The 20,570-nt window shown below is 39.3% G+C and overlaps 1 protein-coding gene across 6 annotated transcripts in view; it reads left to right on the forward strand.

The window, feature by feature from the left end:
- CADPS (calcium dependent secretion activator) overlaps nt 1-20,570 on the forward strand; it is a 468,107-nt gene that overhangs the window by 220,975 nt on the left and 226,562 nt on the right. For all 6 annotated transcript variants that reach the window (XM_061129176.1, XM_061129179.1, XM_061129177.1 and 3 more), the window contains exons 5-6: nt 1,424-1,657; nt 5,731-5,852. In XM_061129176.1, coding sequence (XP_060985159.1) covers nt 1,424-1,657; nt 5,731-5,852 — 356 coding nt within the window. The remainder of the gene's footprint in view (nt 1-1,423; nt 1,658-5,730; nt 5,853-20,570) is intronic.

Here is a 20,570-nt window from a genome sequence, read left to right on the forward strand (position 1 = left end):
TAGCATCTACCTTGATGTTTCCAATCCATGTCCCCTGTGATCCAGGTGGAGTTCTACCCTGAGCCACAGAGACAGAAGACATAACTCAGGTCTAAGCAATTCAGCATGACCCACCACTGGCCGTGGAAACTGGTTCAGGGTATGCACATCAATCAGAGTTCTGAGAATTCTGAGATAAAGATGCTCCATCTTCTGTGAGCATCATGAGAGAAGATGTTCTCTCTTTCTTTAGATAGGGTGCTGTGGTATTGTGAAGAACAGAACTTTTAGCAACCTTTTTATGACATAAAGAGGAGCCAGACTGAGCATGAAGCCAACTCAGAGAAACCCAAACCCAGTTTGGAAGGAAAAACTCAGTTATAATGATATTATCTGACTCCTCATTCCAGCCTTGTCGGAAGCTGGTGCTACTCTAGGACATTTTCAAACCAATACATTCCTTTTATTGTTTAAGTCAGTTCAAAGTGGATTTTTCTGTCACTTGCAAAAAAAAAAAAAGACATCAAACTGATTTGACTTGCCCCTCACCTGCTCAGTTATGGAGCTGGACTGCAGAGGGCTGATTCTTTGAGAAAGTGATTGATCCAGAGTCTACTCATTCGAGACATCCAGACAACTTAGAGCTGTGAAGAAACACATAGCCTGGCTAAAGCAAGTTGCCATTACAACTGAACTCTTAAGAAAGGAAAAATAGGGGAATTTCCCAGTGGTCCAGTGGTTTAGACTCCACACTTCTCCAGGTAGTGTGGGTTTGATGATCCTATATGCGGCATGGGGTGGTCCAAAGAAAAAGCAAAAAACAAAAACAGAGAGTTCATTTCTGATAATGAGTTGTTTTATCTTCTTTTCTAAGGAATTTTAATCATATTTTCATCACTTCATTAATTTTTCTTTCAATTTTTCTTGAAAACAGTTAATTCCTCTTAGAAATAGCCACAGGCTACATTTGAAACATCTCAAATGAGCTTGTTTTGAATTATTCATGTGAGAAAATCTCTATAGATATCCAGAAATAAGGTGTCTTTCTGTCTCCTCAACTTAAAAACAACTGACTGCATTTTCCTAAAAAAGAAAAACTGTTTGATTTGAAACCAGATTTGAAAAAACATCACCCCATTTTTCATTCCATTGATCAGATATTCTGGAGATAACTGGGTGAAAAAAGATAGAACTATAATGAAACATTTCTCTCTTTCTTACTGTATATTATGTGTTTCTTACCTGTTAAAGATGATGAATAACTAGAAGGCAGGCAGCTGTCTACTCAACTCGACTGAACATTTTTCTAGCATGTGCCACAGTATCTGGGAAAATTTCGCTAGTGGTAGATGTCATCAGAACTCAGGGCTGAAAGATGAAAATCTTTTGTGTAAATCAAGTCTTTATTTACTCCATGGCTCATTCCTTTCTTTTTCTTTACAAGGAACGCAAATTTCCCAAGTTCGTATCCAAAGAAATGGAAAACATGTACATTGAGGAGCTGAAATCATCCGTCAACCTGCTCATGGCTAATTTGGAGAGCATGCCAGTGTCCAAAGGCGGCGAGTTCAAGCTTCAGAAACTCAAACGCAGCCACAATGCTTCCATCATTGACATGGGTGAGGAGAGTGAGAACCAGCTGTCCAAATCAGACGTCGTGCTGTCTTTCTCCTTGGAGGTAAAAAGCCCTAAATCCTTGAGAGCTTCCTGGCAGAACAGGCCAGACCAGGGTGATTAAATGCATCACAATCAGCTTGTTCTCCTTTTTGCTCCCCAGGAGCAGTTATTAAAATAACAGCTTGCTAGGTATGGGTCAGCTAATCAGTGAGTAATTTCCCATCTCTAGGAAACCATCCTTTTCGTTAGGAAATGCAATCTTAAGAACCACCTACTAAATTTAATGTTGAATTACTTTGTCCATTTAAGGCAGTTCTGAGGGATTCTGTAAATATCTTGTACAATTTAGAAAGTTTAACATTTTGGTAACCTGTGTTAAAGAAAAACAAACAATCTAGCTTCATTTCATGGTAGGTTGACAGTTTTCTCTCCGATTCTTTCTCCCATTGGCTTCCCCATAGGAAGGCCCTTGTTGCAGTGGAGACTTGTTTGTCTCATCACCCCAAGAAAGAATCCCTTTGGACCAGAATTATGGCAGAAGTCTCAACATGTCAGATGTTCTCTATCACTTTGACTCAAATGTTTGTTTATCATATGTGCAGTGTAAGGAGTGGATCTGATCTAACTGCATCAGAATTATTAAAAACTGGTTCAGTGAGCACATTCCAGCACCCCCAGAACTTCTGACCCAAACCTCTAGAGGAAGAGAATATTAAATGGTGTAGCCACTTTTGAAAATAGCTTTGCGGTTTCCCAAAATGGTAAGCATAAAATTACCAGGTGATCCAGCAATTCCACTCTTAGATATCTGCCCTAAAGAGATGAAAATACATGTCTCCACAAAGATTTGTTCACAAATGTTTATAGCAGCATTATTTAGTATAGCAAAAAATGGAAACAATCTAAATGTCTATCAACAGGAGAATGAATAGACAAAAACATGGTACATCCATAGAATGCTCTTCACCAATTAAAAAATAATAAGCTACTGATACATTTTTTAAAATATAGACGAACATCCAAAACATTATGCTTAGTGAAAGAAGCCAGATGCAAGAGGCCACATGTTATTTGATGCCATTGATATGAAATGTCCAGAAAAGGCACATATCCAAAAACTGAAAGTAGGTTAGTGTTGTCTAGGACAGGAGGTAGAAATGATCGTAAGGAAACTTATTGGGAGAGAGAAAAATGTTCCAAGCAGTGATTTGTTACGATGGTTATACAACCTAATAAATTTATTGAAATTACCATATTGTGCACTTGAAATGGTGAATTATACGATATGTGAAACATGCCTCAATAAAATTGTCAGGAATAAAATCTCCACACGGAGCATAGCCCTGGAACATGCGTTTTAGGGAGCTATCCAGGTACTCCTTACATACTCCAAAGTTGGAGAGCCATTCATAAAATATGAAAGCTCAAATTCTGTAAGGATTTTATGATAATCCAAGACAGGAAACTAAGAGAATAGATCAAATTTCTATAGATTTAATTAAAATTTGTAAAGATTAAATTAACATTCTAGAACACCCTTAAGGCTTGCTGTGAATGAACTGCTGGTAATTTGTTTTACTGTGCTCAGTTCAGATTGGGATAGTCACATTGCAGTGTTTTCAATATTTTCAACATGTATTTTGCAAGTGGAAGAGGCAGTATTCAGTTAAATATAGAGCACTTGGTGCATGAAAAAATCACCAGTGTAATTTCACACAAACTTCCTTCCTCTTTTTAATACTGCCACCTGAGGTACTGAATGCTTTTTCTTAGGTGTCTTTGAATTTTATTATTGCCAATTAAAGGTGGCAATTTATTCCCTACTGCCTCTTGTCTTCCTACTAAAAGGTGAGGGGAAAGTGGTTTATTGATTTTCATGAAGCTTTTAAATCTGTAGTTTTCTAATTCTTTATCAATACTCAATATTAAACAGCTGATTGTCAAAAATACAGATGTGGATGAGTCCCCAGATGTGCTCCCATGTGTACATGATTCAAATAGGCTGTAACTTTTAAATGTAAGTACAAAATGAAATGCCCTAGGTTTCCCGAATACTTTGTTCATCATTCTAAGTCAGCAACAGAAGGCCTTGTGTATCTGTTTGTGAACGTGTTTCGGTGGACACAGCAAGGGGGTCTAAAAAGAGGCAGAGAGAGAGAGGACTGTCATCTCATCAGGGCAGACTAGGTTTGAATCCGCAGGCTTGTACCAGATATATTTTATATAATTATAGAATTGCATGGCTGGAAGGGACAGTAGAGAACAGTTACCTGAAGCAGGAGAACTGATGTCCAGGAATACAAGGGGAGTGTCCTTGGGCAGGTGGTGGTTGGGGAGAAGGGTTTTGATGAAAAGCAGTAGGTATCTGTAGAATCCTTCACCATCATTCACTTAGTGAATCCTCACAACAACCCTTCAAGGCATTTGCAGATATGGAAACAAAGCCTTGGAGTAGTTAAGAACCTTGTAAATCATTATACAGCTAGTGAAGATGCAGGTTCAGGATTTGAACTCAGATCTTTAAAACTCCAAAAATTTTGTTCTTTCCCTAGTGCATCTCATTTTTTTTCCTTTGATGGTTCTTTCCACCTAGTGAAAGGATGTTCAGTTACATGCATCATATCTCTTTAGATGCTCACACAGTAGCCACAGAGAGAGAGAGAGAACCTGTACCATTATCCCCACTGTACAGATGAGGAAACTGAGGCTCAGAAGATTTAAAAGTAGAGTGACTTGATAGTCAAAATTTGCCAAGTATCCGATGAGTGGTATACTGGCTTCTGGATCTGCAGTATCAGTATCTGCATCACCAGGGAACGAGTTACAAATGAGAAGTCTTGGGCTCTACCCAAGACCTGCTTATAAGCAGCTGAGGGGGTGAAGCCCAGCAGTGTCTGGCTTATCCTTCCAGGCGATTCTGATTCACACAGAATTTGAGAATCCCTGGGCTATTATGCAGAAAATTGACTTGTGAATCCTGAGGCAATGCAGGCCCTGTTGTGTTAAGGCTTCTTTGAATCGAGCCCATTAAAGAAGTGTACATTGTTTGCACATCCATATCCTTCTCCTTGTATAATGCCATTAGCTCTTCTGGAGTAAAAGTCAGTGATTTGTTAATATCCCTTGGTCTGTATCAATCTCTGATGCAAGTCATTTGTTCCTGATTTTTAAATCAGTGTCTTCTCCTCTTCTCTCTTCTCTGCTACCTCCCCTCTGATGAGCGGTGGTGTGTACCACTAAACATGAAAATAGCAGGTGATTGAATGGAGTTGGAAGGTAGTGGTGGGAAATGCCAGGAGTTGTAAATAATGCAACTTGGTCAATCCAAACCCAGCTTTTTCTTCAATCTAAACAGAGAGTATACAACTGTAGGCTTTTTTTTTTTTTTCACTCTACAATGTTAGCCTACACAGAATTTGTTTATTTTATTTCTCTCTCTTAAAATTATTGTCACAATTTCAAGTTCAGATTTCTAACTTTGACTGTGATTCAGGTTTCTATTTGCTGGTAGCAGAAGGTGGAGTATTTGGCAATCCATTTACCTCTAGACTGAAATAAAGCAAGGCAACAGGGGCTGTAGCAAAGTAGCAGTTGCCCCCTTTAAACGGAGCTCTCCAGTTTGCCGCAGTCCCTGTCACTCCCTTTTGCATATCTAACTCTCATGCCAAGTGGTGCTTGCCCTTTACCTTAACACTTGTGTTAGCACTTACTTTTTGTAAAGAGCAAAGTGAATTTCTTGGCCTATGTCTCCATCAGGTTCTGAGTTAAAAGCTAGACTCTATATTTTTTTTAAATAGGAGAGTCTGTTTCTTGTGGAAATGAAAAATAAAGATCTTATGTGTTTTTAACACAGAAAAGAGTAGCCCATTCCACTTAATCTGGCTCCTGTGTGCATCTGAGTTAGTGAACCTTGTCTTTCCATCTGGGAGGCTTATCCTGGTTATACTATGAAGAATTGCAGCTTTGTACTGGACGTGTCCCAACATGGCTGGTAGAAACCTGATTGAAGTTCTCAAATACCTATTGGGGTTTGTGTATATGCATGAGACAGGTCTTAATGTATCTGTTTTCCTCTGGCTGATGCTGTCCATACACTTTGACAGTAACCTCGGCTGTGTGTGATTCTGTTTCCAGGTGGTGATCATGGAAGTCCAAGGCCTCAAATCCTTAGCTCCAAATCGCATTGTATATTGCACGATGGAGGTGGAAGGAGGAGAGAAACTACAGACTGACCAGGCCGAGGCTTCAAAACCAACGTAAGTTATGTTTCTCCATGGTTCACCTTCCAGGTGGTTCTTCTCATTGGCATCATTTTGGCCAACTCCCAAGTTGAAGATTGGTTTCCCCAGAAGGTTATAGTGACATCCACCTTGTTTATTCTCCAAACAGAATGACTTGACTACATTTTCATTTAGCAGCCTTAATAAGGATTCCATTCCTTCAGAGCAAAGAACAGAAGGAAATGTGAGATACAATCTCCTTTCTGGAGATTTTATGTATTTACCTGACAGAGTTTAGTCACCACCTGCTGGTTTCAATAGGATATGCAGGGGAGCTTGATAGAATATTTTTTATTATATTTACTAAATAATATTTGGTTTACAGTATAAGCATTTTTTCAAAAATTTTCTCTGTGTGCCACAGTTATGAATATATCAGCTAAGCAGTACATTACATGAGGCACAATCCATTAATTTGTTAGGTAAGCACATACTTATTAAGGACTCACTGTGTGTGTCTATAGTGCATGGTTGAACAGTGGAGAGGAAAGTAGTCTCTGTTATAGTCCAGCAGAGCTTACAGTTGAGTGGGGGAGCAGAAAAAGGGTCTCACAAATTTATAGCTACAAATAGATACAAATGATGAGAAAGGAGTGCTTTGTGAGGAGACATCAGGGGGAACCTGAACCAGTGTGTAGAGACAGATTCAGAGCAGGCCTTCTTGAGAAGTTATAAGACATTTAGGCTAGTATTATAAAAGCTGAGCAAAAGAGTTGGGAGTAGAAAGAGCATTCCATGCAGAGTCAGCTTGTGCAAAGGCCCTGTGGCCAGCAGAGGCCCTGTGGCATGGCAGCATTGAAAGAAGGCCAGTGGGGCTGGAGTCCAGAGAACAAGGTATGCCATAATCTGCCACAAGGCAGGAAGGGGCCACACCACAAAGAACCTTGCTAGACCACAGAGAGGAAGAATAGGCATGTATGATTAGACATGTGTTTTGATAGGATTACCCTGGCTGAAGTAAAAAGGGCTGGAGTCAATGTAGGAGGCCACTTAGGATTCTATTGCATTGGTTCCCAGGAGCTATGATGATGAATATATTTGGGTCAATAGACACTCAGGCTGCAAAAAATTCTTGAGAGATCACTGTTCTTTTCCCTCCCTCCCCACTGCCTCTCTCCTTTTCTGTCTCAGTTAAACTAACCTAGGATAATGAACATCTTTCTTATTGTTGTTAATTCAGAATAAAGTCATAAAAAGGATAACCCCTAATAGCAGCTCTCCTCCCTCAAAGCATTATGAGCTGTTTGGCAGAACATGAATAACGTACTGAGATAATCAAACAAAATAGTTCAAAGAAAGCACTGTTTCCCTGACTAGGGAGAATCTGAGGGCATTGTGTGCCTTCAAGTGGTTCTTTGTATGAATACGCAAAGGCCTCAGATGCTCAGATCTGGGTGAAATTAACCAACGTGTGGAGCAGGAAATGGGAACCAAAGCAGCTTGTCACACTCCATCCTTCCTCTCTTTTTAAAAATTTAGTTTCAGACTGAAAATGAATGCGGTTTCTTTTTTATCACCATTGATAAAAATCCCAATATTTCCCCCAGCTGTCACCGTTGCCTGATCATAATCAATGCTATTAGGTTGTTGCATTATTTATATGTGCTTTTGAAAAATGTGTCATGTGGTGGGAAGAAGAACTTCTTTGGTGTTCATGCTAACCTTTTAAGAAGTTGAGCCCAATATAGTGTCATATGTAGAGAAGGAAGGAGAAAACTCTGATTATTTGAACATGTTGTTGTTTGATATCAGCTACTTAACTCAAAATGTAATTCATACCAGTTTATGGGGTTTAAAGGTTTCAGTTGCCAAGGTGAAGGATGAGCTGATTTTCATGTGCATATGAATGCTTAAAACAGAGTTTCAGGTTACAGATATTGAATGCTTTGGTCTACCTGTTTGAAATGCTGATGTTTCCTATATACATTTACTCACTTCTATACGTGTACATTATGTCCATATTAATAAACATCTCACATTGAAGCATTTTGCTTTTCTAGCTAGAAGTTAAGTTTTTTCTTTATTACTCTTCAGTCACCCCATAGAGGGCTTGTTTGTTTTTTAATACCATAGAACGCAGCTTTCAAAACTAGCATCAGGTCAAATCAGTCAGGAGTGGCTAACTAGAGTGCTGTTTTTGAGAAGGATTCTGAAGCCAGATCTATATTCAGAGGAAAATAAAGCATGATCAGTATGATAAAAGAGGTACGAGTGCCTTGTGTTTGCCATTTCTAGAGTATCTCAAAGAGGTCTGCCAAAGCTCATGTTTCTTCCTGTCTCTTGCGTCCTCCTTCCTGTATAAATTCTCCTTGTAACCTCTGCCCATCTGCCTTCTAAAGCCACAGTTGTTTCCCACTTCTCTCTTTGCCTTTTTCTTCATCACAGTTCACTGCTAATACTGCTCCTCTGTCTCCAGTTTCATCTGACAGGATGAAGGAGCCTGTGCGTGTTCATGCAGGTGCATTTTCTTCTTCCCTCTCATCTGGACTTACTCAGAATCCTCTTCATCATTTCTTTTCTCTGAAGCTTCTATTGCTTCTCCTTTCCTCCTTGCTTCTGCTCACAGTTTTTCCCATTACTAATCTCTAACTGTCATCTCTGCTACTTGATTTTGATTACCCCAAAAAGTACCCTTTGGAGGGTCATCTCTCATCTGCTCTAATAACTCCATTTCATCATCTGACAAATTTAGCCCTTTTCCTACCCTATTCATCTTCTGATTCTTGTCTCTGACTATTCTTGCAACCAACTGATGCCCATACTTTATTGACACATTCTAAAACCAGGATTCCATTGAAGCCTGTTTTATGTAGTACTTATAAATTCTATTGTTGCTGCTACCAAGTATTTTACCCATTTGCTGGAACTCTAATATCTTATCCTATCATGTCCTAGTCTATAAGGAAGTTGGCTTTTTCTTTTTTCCTAAATAAAGTCAGAAATTCAGGAATATAGTGCATAACCCAGTTTGTCCAAGAGTATTTTTTTTGAGACTCTAATGTATAGAATAATCCAAAGAAAACAAAGATGGGAGAGTGGTATCATGGTCAAGTGACTTTGGGAAATGCAAGGCATTGCATTTCTTTCTGAATTATTCACAGTGCATATTGGCATTTTAAAGGCTTTGAAGATTTACCAAAGAAAAATAAATCTTGTTGTTTGTTTATCCATGAGTTTCCCAAATGTTATCCAACTAACCCCTGTTAGCATCCGTTGAAAATGCTGCTCTGTATGGTTCAAACCTAGCAGTGGAAGGTTTCAGCTCTCTCACTTCCTTTATCAAGGTTGCATCTTCTGTTTCAACCGGAGTCCTGCCCTCAGGTGGTCATTTTGAGTTAGGTGCATATTATAAGAATGCTGTATTCATGTGTGAAATATGTTGTGTGGCTGAAAAAAATGTGTGTGAGTGTGTATGTGTAGCCCCTTCTCATCTTTCACTGTATCCATCTCGTGGCTACAGGTGGATTATTCTGAAGCAGACCATGTATCCTCTCAATTCTGTTGTCCTCTCCTGGGTTTTTGAAGTGGGAAGCCAAAATATATGATCAGATTTTTTCAAGAGATGCACTTACTTTAAAAATTATTGCCTTCATTTTCAACATACCATTTCTGCTTCTGGTAGGAAACTGATGAGGGTGCTGAGGCAGGGCAAGAGTCATTGAAATCCCGTTTTTCAATGAGCAGTCTCAGGAGGGTATGGAAATGGAGAAGGGACTTTGTGGTTTCAAGAACTCAGGATATATTTGCCCACCTCCTGTGAAATAGAGCAGAGGAATTTTCTTACCATAAGGCAGTGTTTTTCTTCCTTTTTACTTTTTATTGAAATATTGTAGATTTACAATGTTGTGTTAGTTTCTGGTATACAGTGAGGTAACTCAGTTATAGATACTTTTTATATTCTCTTCAATTCTAGCTCATTTCAAGGTACGGAGTATAGCTTCCTGTGCTATACAGTAGGTCCTTGTTGGTCATCTATTTCACATATGATAATTTGTCTCTACTAAAACAAAACTCCTGATTTTCCCCTCCCCAGCCTTCCCCTTTGGTAATTGCAAGTTTGTTTTCTCAGTCTGTCAGTCTGTTTCTGTTTTGTGGATAAGTTCATCTATGTCATATTTTAGATTCCACATATAAGTGATCATATGCTATCTGTTTTTCCGTTTCTGATTTTACTTCACCTAGTATGAACATCTCTAGGTCCATTCATGTTGCTACAAATAGCATTATTTCTTTCTTTTTTATGGCTGAGTTATATTCCATTGTGTGTATATACTACTTCTTTATCCATTCAGTTGTTAACGGACAGGTTGCTTCCATGTCTTGGCTATTGTAAATAGCGCTGTTGTGAACGTTGAGGTGCATATACCCTTTCATATAGTGTTTTCTCCGGCTGTATCCCCCAGAGCAGGATTGCTGAATTATACGGTACTTCTGTTTTTAGTTTTTTAAGGAAACTCTCTACTGTTCTCTATAGTGGCTCTTACCAATTTACATTCCCACAAATAGTGAAGGAGGGTTCCCTTTTCTCCATACCCTCTCTAACATTTGTTATTTGTAGACTTTTTTATGATGGCCATTCTGACCAGTATGAGGTGATACTATGTTTTAGTTTTGATTTGCTGTTCTCTATTAATTAGTGGTGTTAAGCATATGTTCATGTGCTTTTTAGCCATTAGTATGTTTTACAGAAATGTCTATTTAGACGTAGAAATGTCTACTTAGATCTTCAAAGGCAGTGTTTTCTGAAGGGTGGCACTCTTACTCTGCTGATAACAGAGATCATATTAGGTGTTAGGAAGACCTAGAATTGAGTAACATCAAGTCATATGAGAAGGAAGTTACCCCTGCATGTATTTTTCAGTTTTTCTGATCAAGTCAAGGAGAATGCTTATATTGGTTCTGGTAAATCTTTAATCTGAGGAGGCCTTACAAATAGCTGTGAAAAGAAGAGAAGCTGACAGCAAAAGAGAAAAGGAAAGATATATCCATTTGAATGCAGAGTTCCAAAGAATAGCCAGGAGAGATAAGAAAGCCTTCCTCAGCGATCAGTGCAAAGAAATTGAGGAAAACAATAGAATGGGAAAGACTACAGATCTCGTCAAGAAAATTAGAGATACCAAGGGAACATTTCATGTAAAGATGGACTCAATAAAGGACAGAAATGGTATGGACCTGACAGAAGCAGAAGATTTTAAGAAGAGGTGGCAAGACTACACAGAAGAACTATACAAAAAAGATCTTCACAACCCAGACAGTCACAATAGTGTGATCACTCACCTGGAGCCAGACATCCTGGAATGTGAAGTCAAGTGGGCCTTAGGAAGCATCACGACGAACAAAGCTAGTGGAGGTGATGGAATTCCAGTTGAGCTATTTCAAATCCTAAAAGATGATGCTGTGAAAGTGCTACACTCAATATGCCAGCAAACTTGGAAAACTCGGCAGTGGCCACAGGGCTGGAAAAGGTCAGTTTTCATTCCAAACCCAAAGAAAGGCAATGCCAAAGAATGTTCATACTACCACACAACTGCACTCATCTCACACATGAGTAAAGTAATGCTCAAAATTCTCCAAGCCAGGCTTCAGCAATACGTGAACCATGAACTTCTGATGTTCAAGCTGGTTTTAGAAAAGGCAGAGGAACCAGAGATCAAATTGCCAACATCTGTTGGATCATCAAAAAAGCAAGAGAGTTTAAGAAAAACATTTATTTCTGCTTTATTGACTATGCCAAAGCCTTTGACTGTGTGGATCACAATAAACTGTAGAAAATTCTGAAAGAGATAGGAATACCAGACCAGTTGACCTGCCTCTTGAGAAACCTGTATGCAGGTCAGGAAACAACAGTTAGAACTGGACATGAAACAACACACTGGTTCCAAATAGGAAAAGGAGTATGTCAAGGCTGTAAGTTGTCACTCTGCTTATTTAACTTTTATGCGGAGTTACATCATGAGAAATGCTGGGCTGGATGAAGCACAAGCTGGAATCAAGATCACTGGGAGAAATACCAATAACCTCAGATATGCAGATGACACCACCCTTATGACAAAAAGTGAAGAAGAACTAAAGAGCCTCTTGATGAAAGTGAAAGAGGAGAGTGAAAAAGTTGGCTTAAAGTTCAGCATTCAGAAAACTAAGATCCTGGCATCCGGTCCCATCACTTCATGGCAAATAGATGGGGAAACAGTAAAAACAGTGTCAGACTTTATTTTTGGGGGCTCCAAAATCACTGCAGATTGTGATTGCAGCCATGAAATTAAAAGACACTTACTCCTTGGAAGGAAAGTTATGACTAACCTAGACAGCATATTTAAAAGCAGAGACATTACTTTGCAAACAAAGGTCTGTCTAGTCAAGGCTATGGTTTTTCCAGTAGTCATGTATGGATGTAAGAGTTGGACTATAAAGAAAGCTGAGCGCCAAAGAACTGATGCTTTTGAACTTTGATGTTGGAGAAGACCCTTGAGAGTCCCTTGGATTGCAAGGAGATCCAACCAGTCCATCCTAAAGGAGATCAGTCCTAAGTGTTCATTGGAAGGACTGATGTTGAAGCTGAAACTTCCAATGCTTTGGCCACCTGATGCAAAGAGCTAACTCTTTAGAAAATACCCTGATGCTGGGAAAGCTTGAGGGCGGGAAGAGAAGGGGCTGACAGAGGATGAGATGTTTGGATGGCATCACTGACTCAATGGACATGAGTTTGGTTAGGCTCCGGGAGTTAATGATGGACAGGGAGGCCTGGTGTGCTACAGTTCATGGGGTCGCAAGAGTCAGACTGAGTGCCTGAACTGAACTAAACTGAAATCTTTAATACCCCTACCAGCCTCATACTCAGAACCTTTGGCAGACAAGAGCCTTCCATTAGAATCTAATATCATGATTTAGATCTCATTTAACTAAAAGTTTTCTGTGTACTGGGTCTTGGAATGATTTAAATGAGAATGGATTATCTTTCCTTGATGTGTTCTTTGAAGTTTATGTATAAGGGAATGATGTAGAAGGCAGACATTTACATTCTCTTAGCAAGTGTACTGGAACGCTCTCCTTACATCCAGCTAGTGCTGGGGCTATGGACATAAATAACAGAAATCAGGCCTTGGCCTTATGGGTCATTTGTTCTGTTAAAGGACACAGAAAACAAACTAATGAACAAAAAATATATGAGATAATAAAGACTATACTTTCTGTTACCTTCCAGTCATGGTTGGTGACATAAGTTTTTTTTTTTTTTATTTAAAGAACTATATTAACATTTAGATTGTGAATTAATTTAAATAAACTATATTAAGCAAATAATAACACAGGTGGTACCTAAGTATGATTTTTAAAAAAGTCACATAACTATCGAAGACTGGAAAGATGACATGCAAATTAATTTGGAGAAATGATGTAAGGAAACCTGATATATTCCCTGAGTACAAAATGCAGTCCCAAATGACTATCCTTCTCAGTGGATTTACATGGTACATGTTACCATCCAATCATAGTATGTGCTGAGGACTAAATACAAGAGAAATTTAAGTAATTCTGTTGGAAAAAAAGGCAGTTGGAGTTAGCAGCCCGATATTGTGCTAGCTTCTCTGAAATTATATTCTTTTGAACTGAAGCCAAGAATGCCACTTGGTATTTTATTATTTAACAACTTTGTTATTCCCTGACAAACCATGGGCTTCATGATATATGGATTTTATTACTGTCAGGAATTTGAAAATATGATCAAACCATTTCCTGACATCTTCCAAGAGAATAAGAAACTAAAATATCCCAACGGTATACTGTGCTATAGCCATAGCATTTTCTAATGGCATCTTATCTGATAAGAACTTATTTTTAATTAAAAAAAAAAGAACAAAATACAGAGACTTGCTATAACATTTTTCTTCTGTGAAATATATAATTTGTCCTAACGGTATAATTCAGAGTGGGCCGGGCTTATTATGCCCAAATTATTCACAGAAACACAGTTCCATTAAATTGCCCCACATTAAGTCAGTTACAAAGTCAGAAGGGAAGTCATGCCCTCCAGTTTCTTGTCTAATGCATCATCTTCTTAATGGTATTTCCTTCTTCAGTTTAGCTAAAAATCTTTTCTTGTGTACTTGGAATGGTTTAAATGGAACCAGTGCATTTCCTGAATAGCCCCTTTGAAATTTAGGTATAAGGGAATGATGCAAAGGGTAGCACTTATATTCCCCCAACAAGGGTATGGGGGATGCTCTACTTGTGGCCTGCGAGTGCTGGGGCTACAGCTGTGATTAGCACATCAAGCCCTGCCCTCATGGGGTATACAATCTAGTAAAAGGCACAAGCAGTAAACAAGTGAATAAATGAATACACATGATAAAAACAGAATGTAATTCAGTTCTGTAAGAAATGAACAGGCTGCTCCAGTAAAAAGTAACAGGGATGTAGGGTACTCAAGTGGCCAAGGAAGCCCACTCAGAGTGGGTAGTGTGTGATATAACACCTGAAGGATGAGAAGGATCCAGCCATTACAAGATTTTAAGCCAACGAGGGAGGGTACAGTTGGATTTCCATCTTGAAACCTGAAGCCTCTCTATGGACCAGAGTAAACTCGAAACCCCGGATGTCTTGGTCAAGAAATAAGAGCACCTACTGTTGGCCAGGCATCAGTATAAATTGGAAGATAATACAGACAGGGCCCTCAATGTTGTAGAGCTTGAAAAAGCTGGCTGGAAACATCCCCATGCCTGGACCACAGAGTGATCAGTTCTTCAGGAGCCACTTTAAGTTTTGAGAACTGCAAAGCCACCACGTGGGGAAGGGAGTGAGGCCTCCTGAGAATCAGCTTCTTTGTTGTCTGCCTTTCTTGAAACTTCAGCTCAAGGTCATAGTACAGAAGACAGTTATATAATACTGAGTGAGAACTTGATGCCATTTCTATGGATTTTCCTTTCTGAGGAAAAGGATTAGCTTCATTCAGAGTTAATTAAATCATAAATGGTAAAGGCCAACACTGACCCAGAAATTCAGTTTTGCTAGGCTCCCTGAAGATGTCTGAGTTGGGAGGAAGCACATTTCTAATCACAGTTTGCAGTGCTCAGAGGCCAGAAAGCCTGGTCTAGAAGCCACAACTTGTGTCGACAGCCAGTTTGTGTTTGCTTGTGAGCTGGAGGGTAAAAGGAAGCTGGCTGCTAAAACAACAATCAACAGGACGGTAGAAATGAACAGATGCTAGAGAATAAGCTTTGGAGAAGGTGCTCTGAGTGCTGCATCTGGCTCCATCCTCAGTTAGCCACCCTCTCTCATGAGGTCACCAAGCTTTCCAGCTTCACCACATCCTGAGAAGTAGTATCCAAGACTCCTTCTCCCTCCAGAGTGCTATAGTTTTGTTTTGATTTGGTTTTTTTTCTCCATCTGCCTGATCCTGAGAAGAGCCATAGTAGAAGAACTTAATGCAGAATTTTCAGGCAATAACATGAAGTTGGTTAAAATGTCTAGAGTTGATAGGAGTTCCAGAATCGGATTATTATGTGGTGATTGGCATTTGGCAATTAGACCATGATACTCCATTCAGATGTGAGAAATTCATGAAAGTTCTGATTTCATGAAGAGTCCTACATTGACTGGGTATAAAACAAGGGTGGATTTTTTGATAGCTCTTTAAGAACTAAGTGACAGTAGGTCCATTTCCTTTCTAGTTCAGCTCCTTGAGTACCTTGCCAGCGCTTACTGAGCAATTACATCTGATGATGATGTGATCTGAGAACTGGATTTATTGCCCATCCCTGTCCAGTGGAAATATAATTCAGTATATGTCTCCCCAATGCTTCCCAGGTAGCGCTAGTGGCAAAGAACTCTCCTGCCAATGCAGGAGATGCAGGAGATGTGGCCTTGATCCCTGGGTCAGGAAGATCCCCTGGAGAAGGAAGTGGCAACCCACTCCCATATTCTTGCTTGGGAAATCCCACGGACAGAGGAGCCTGGCGGACTACAGTCTATGTGGTCACAAAGAGTCGGACATGACTGAGCACAAGGAGGGTATAAAGAACACAATTCTGTACTTCAGTCTCCCAGGAGGAGGCTTCGCCAATTGCCCAAATGTGAAAAACCACTATATTTGGTATTTAGTGATCAGGGGGAATGTAGGGTGGAATGCCTTATAGTCACTTACCTGTAGTAATGAGATACAGCCCAGAAACTCTAAATTCTCACTAATAAGAAAACAAGAGAGACTTGGTTCAGATTCATCGGTGCCCAGATGCAGTCTTGTGTTGTGCATAGAAGCTCAGAATCAGAAGGAAGAGTGCTGGGTTTGAATCTCAACTCTCTGACCTTGGGCAGGTCACCTCTTCATGCCTTGTTTCCCACATTCTTGGGAAAATTAAATTAACATATATAAAACACTTAAAAACAGTGCCTGTTACACAGTAGTCATGTTAGCTGTTGTTATCTTGGCTTCATTTTTATTTTGGAGGGAGAAGGGAGAGATGGGGGGGGAAAGGTGAGCTGGGTCTGAAATAGTAATCACTAACATTGATCCAGTACTTTCTGTGACCAGGTACTATACCTAGTCAATGTCTTCTTTAATGCTCTACTGAAATTACAGTATAGGTACTATTGTCATTCCCATCTTACTGATGAAACTGCTGAGATTCAGGAAGGTTAAGTGATTTGGTCAAAGTTGCACAGATGATAGAGAGCTAAGCCAAGAGCCAAATGTAAAGTCTGTATTTTTAGCTCTTTCTGCTACCTTGCCTTTCTGAGAGAAGTCACTCCCCTAAAAGAAAGTCTTTTAATTGGAATTAACTACTCAGCAGAATGGTCTAACAGGCTCATTTCCTTTCCATAAACTCAGTTTTCTTATAGGTTAAATCACTGCCCCTGTGTAAATGGTGATGAATGTGCTGTCTCACTGGTGTTCCACGTCAGTGCAGACACTCAGCTTAACAGCAGATTCCAGCCCATAGGGAGCCACATGGTGAGGTGTTGCGTGTGCAAGTCTGCAGAGAGGTGGCCCTGCCCTGGAGGTGCTTACAGAATTCCAGGAGAGCTGCTGCTGAGCCTCATCCTTTCTCAGAGAAATCATTATCAATGACAGTTGCTCCTACCATTTATTAAAATACAGCGGGTGGCAGGCCCCGAGCCACCTGTTACCAAATGGTAGAGTCACACAGAACTGGGTGTGAATCCCAGCCTCACCACTCACCAGCTGGGTGACCTTGGGCAAGGGGATGCTCCTCACTGGGTTTCGGTTTCTCCTGATTTGAAATGGAGACAGTAATACATCCTATCCCCATGGAACTAATATTGAAAAGCGATATGATTCAAGCTAAGAGCTGAATCCAGTGGATGGCATATTGTAATCTCTTGAGAAACATTGCTAGTAGCAAAAACCCAGTATAATATCAGTGAGTCCCGCATGGTAGTGTTAGGAAATAGATGCTCATTTTCGCCTCCTTACATATTAAAAGAAAAAAAAGCTTAGAAAAGTTAGGCAGGCTTTGCTAAAATCCTACAACTCCCAAAACCTAGGTTATAGGATTCCAAGTATGTGAAAAGCAAAGAGCCAGGTCTGCCAAAGGAGAAAGGGCTAAAATGCTTTCCAGTGCCTGAGAATAGATGCTCGAGCATGTGTCTAATCATACAGGACCTGGTATCACCCAGAGTATCACCTGGGTATTTGCCTCACCCAAAGCTGAGGCAGTCCTAGTTTGGACCCCAGTTGTGCCGCTGACATTGTTACAGTGGATAGGTTACTAAATCCTCCTGAACCTCAGTTTCTTCATCTGCAAAACGAGGCTAATGATACTTAGAAAGTTGTTGATGAGGTATCTATTTAATAATATATGCTGAGCACCGGCACAAATGGAAGGCTATTATTCTTATTTTTATAATTATTGTTCCCATCACTGGAGCCAGGATGGAGAGGAAAACAGCACAGGCCATCAAAGTCAGATGGTGTGAGCTAAAGAAGTTTAAGATACTTTCTCTTTCAATTTGATATCCTTTTGTAGTTTGCCTTGAAATGTATTCATTTACATTTTGGGGGAGGGCAAATTCCCACCACCCCACCATCCCTCTTCAGCTCTTTTGGCTGGTTGAATAATTAAATCGATACAAGACAGATTAATAGGAAAAAAAGTAAATGTATATATACAGGTCTCATAAAAACAGGTTCCCCAAAGTGACCAAACTAGGCTATTTATATATCATTTATAGACAAAAATTATTAATTTGTGAAGATTTAACAAGAGGGTTTTTGCTTAGGGTTGGAGACTAATGAAGAAGCAAGAAAGTGTATTTTTATAGTCTTCTTAGCCTTAAACCACCAGCTCGGTGACAGGATGCTTTCTGCCCTCCTGGTGTATGAAAGATACTGCTACGTGGGAGATTTATATCCTGCTGTTGGGGGAAGAGAGAGGTCAGAGTGTGTTTTTATATCATTTTCCCCTACTGACTGTTCTAGTAACTCATAATAACCAGTGCGCTATTGTGGCATATAGGGAAACCACACCTCTGAGCGCCAACAGTATATAGATTCTTTACTCATACTTTTTAAAATCCAGGTATCAAATTAGTTTTCCTGTAATGCCTTACAAGTATGATGGTTAATAAATCTTGATTTACTCAGGTCTAAGCCTTAATGGCAAATGGTGAAGGACTCTGGACAAAGGTAAAAAGTGGATCCATAGAATGAACTTGGAAACCTCTTAAGAATACTCATGGCCATAACTGTCACTGTGGCAGAGATATCTCCACTCAGATGAGTTCTCAATATCCGAAAGAACAGAAATGACTGCAAATCATCCAGAAGAACAGGAAAAAACCCTGAAAAATAAAGTGAACCCATTTTGTGAGTTCTTCCTGACACCAAACCACTCTTACTTTTCAAGTATGAACAAAGTACATACACACTATACACATCCCTTCCAAAGAATCACTGGGTACATCACAGGGTAAAATAACTTTTGAAAATTTGGGAGTGTCTTGACATTTAGCTAATTAAGGCATGGTTCTGCTGTTACGGATTTTTCTTTTGTAAATTTGCTAGAGAGAGAGAAGGAATACAGAGATCTTTTGTCTACTGTTACTTCATATATCAAGCAATACAGTAGAGTTGCAATATCAGTGTTTGAGAATTGTTAGCAAAGATGAGTCCAAGGCAGGAATGTCAGTGTCTGAAGCCCTAGGTCTGTTCTGCCATGCCTTGTCACCTTGCTTTTCTCCCTGTTGTGTCTGCCATCCACTCCAGCACCAGACTAGGTGATTTTCTGTTGAGCCAAGTATTTGAAACCTGAAAAATGCTTCTCTCTCTCTCTTTCTCACTCTTCTACTCTAGAGAGACCCCAAACAAGACACACCTCAAAACTAGCCTGGTCTTTGGACATGGCAACCTCTGGATAAACACATTTTGCTCTTTTGGTCATTTGTGACCAGAATTCACTCCGTGGGCCTGCTACTTGGTGATCCCTCAAGTATTTGTCGGTCAAGGGGAGAATCAGATCACAGGGAGAGGAGCACAAGATAGCATTCTCCATACTCTTTTTGTTCATTCATCTAGCCCTTTCTTCCTTTTATCTTGTTTATCTGAGTGGCTGCTATATGCTAAACCATGTGCAAGATGCTGAGGATACAGCAGTGGACAAAAGAAGCAAAAATCCCACCGTAATGGCACCCACACTCTAAGGGGACAGGCAAACAATAGAAAAGGCCATTGTAGGTCATTGAGTAGAGATGCATCAAAGCTTGGCTTTGGCCTTACTGTTTAGTCAGAATCTGTGGACCTTTGCTTTAGCCTTGCCTTTGGAATGCCTGACAGTCAGATGATATCTCAAAGTCATCTCTGGCATCTTTGCACTTGAGTATGATCAGTGATATAGATAACCATCATAGGCAATTGGTGTGATACTATCTGAAATAAAAGCAAGATATATATCATTCTGCTTTTTGTTAATATCTGCATATTCTGAAATAGAAGTGAGCATTTCAAATGTGTATTAGAGTAAAAAATCTTTATACATGCTTTATATATTGAAATTCTCTGTCAGTGATATATATATATATATACACATACATTTATTATCAAATGTCAACATAATAATGTACCATTAAAACTTTATTTTATATGAAAAAATTAAGATTTTCAAAGAGTTAAATAAGTAGGTGACTATTAAAAGAATATAACTGGATATCTTTAGGATGACTATCATATTCCATTTGAGCCAAGAAATCTTTGTAAAATTTAAATAATTGTCAAGGCAGAAAAATTAAGGTTAGACTACATCATAATTCTAATCTTTGGGTAGACCCATTTGCTGTTCTAGCATTCATCACATTATACAAAAAAAAAAAAGACTAAATTTACATTAGTCAGTTGCTATCTGAAAGGAAGGAAAGCTTAATCGTTTGCTTTCACTGTTAGCATTTCCCCACACTGTCAGAATTGACCCCAAAATATTCTACCTCTTCACCAAGCTCAAGGCAAAGTAAATATCTGTTTGGCATCCATCTTTAAATGTGCCATATAACAGCACCGAGGGGACATGTTTAGCTGACAGTGCCAGGAAATTATTGTTCCTACACCTCAATAACAGAAGCTTGAATTGTTACTATTAAAGCTGTAATAATAAAATTATAACTAAATTACTTGCTTTACAAATTTAAAATAATACTCTCCTGAATTGTATTCCTCTCAGAAGTACAGGATAATATTTTTAGATAAATGAC

This window comes from Dama dama, chromosome 24 (genome assembly GCF_033118175.1).
Source record: "Dama dama isolate Ldn47 chromosome 24, ASM3311817v1, whole genome shotgun sequence".
NCBI classification, from domain to species: domain Eukaryota; kingdom Metazoa; phylum Chordata; class Mammalia; order Artiodactyla; family Cervidae; genus Dama; species Dama dama.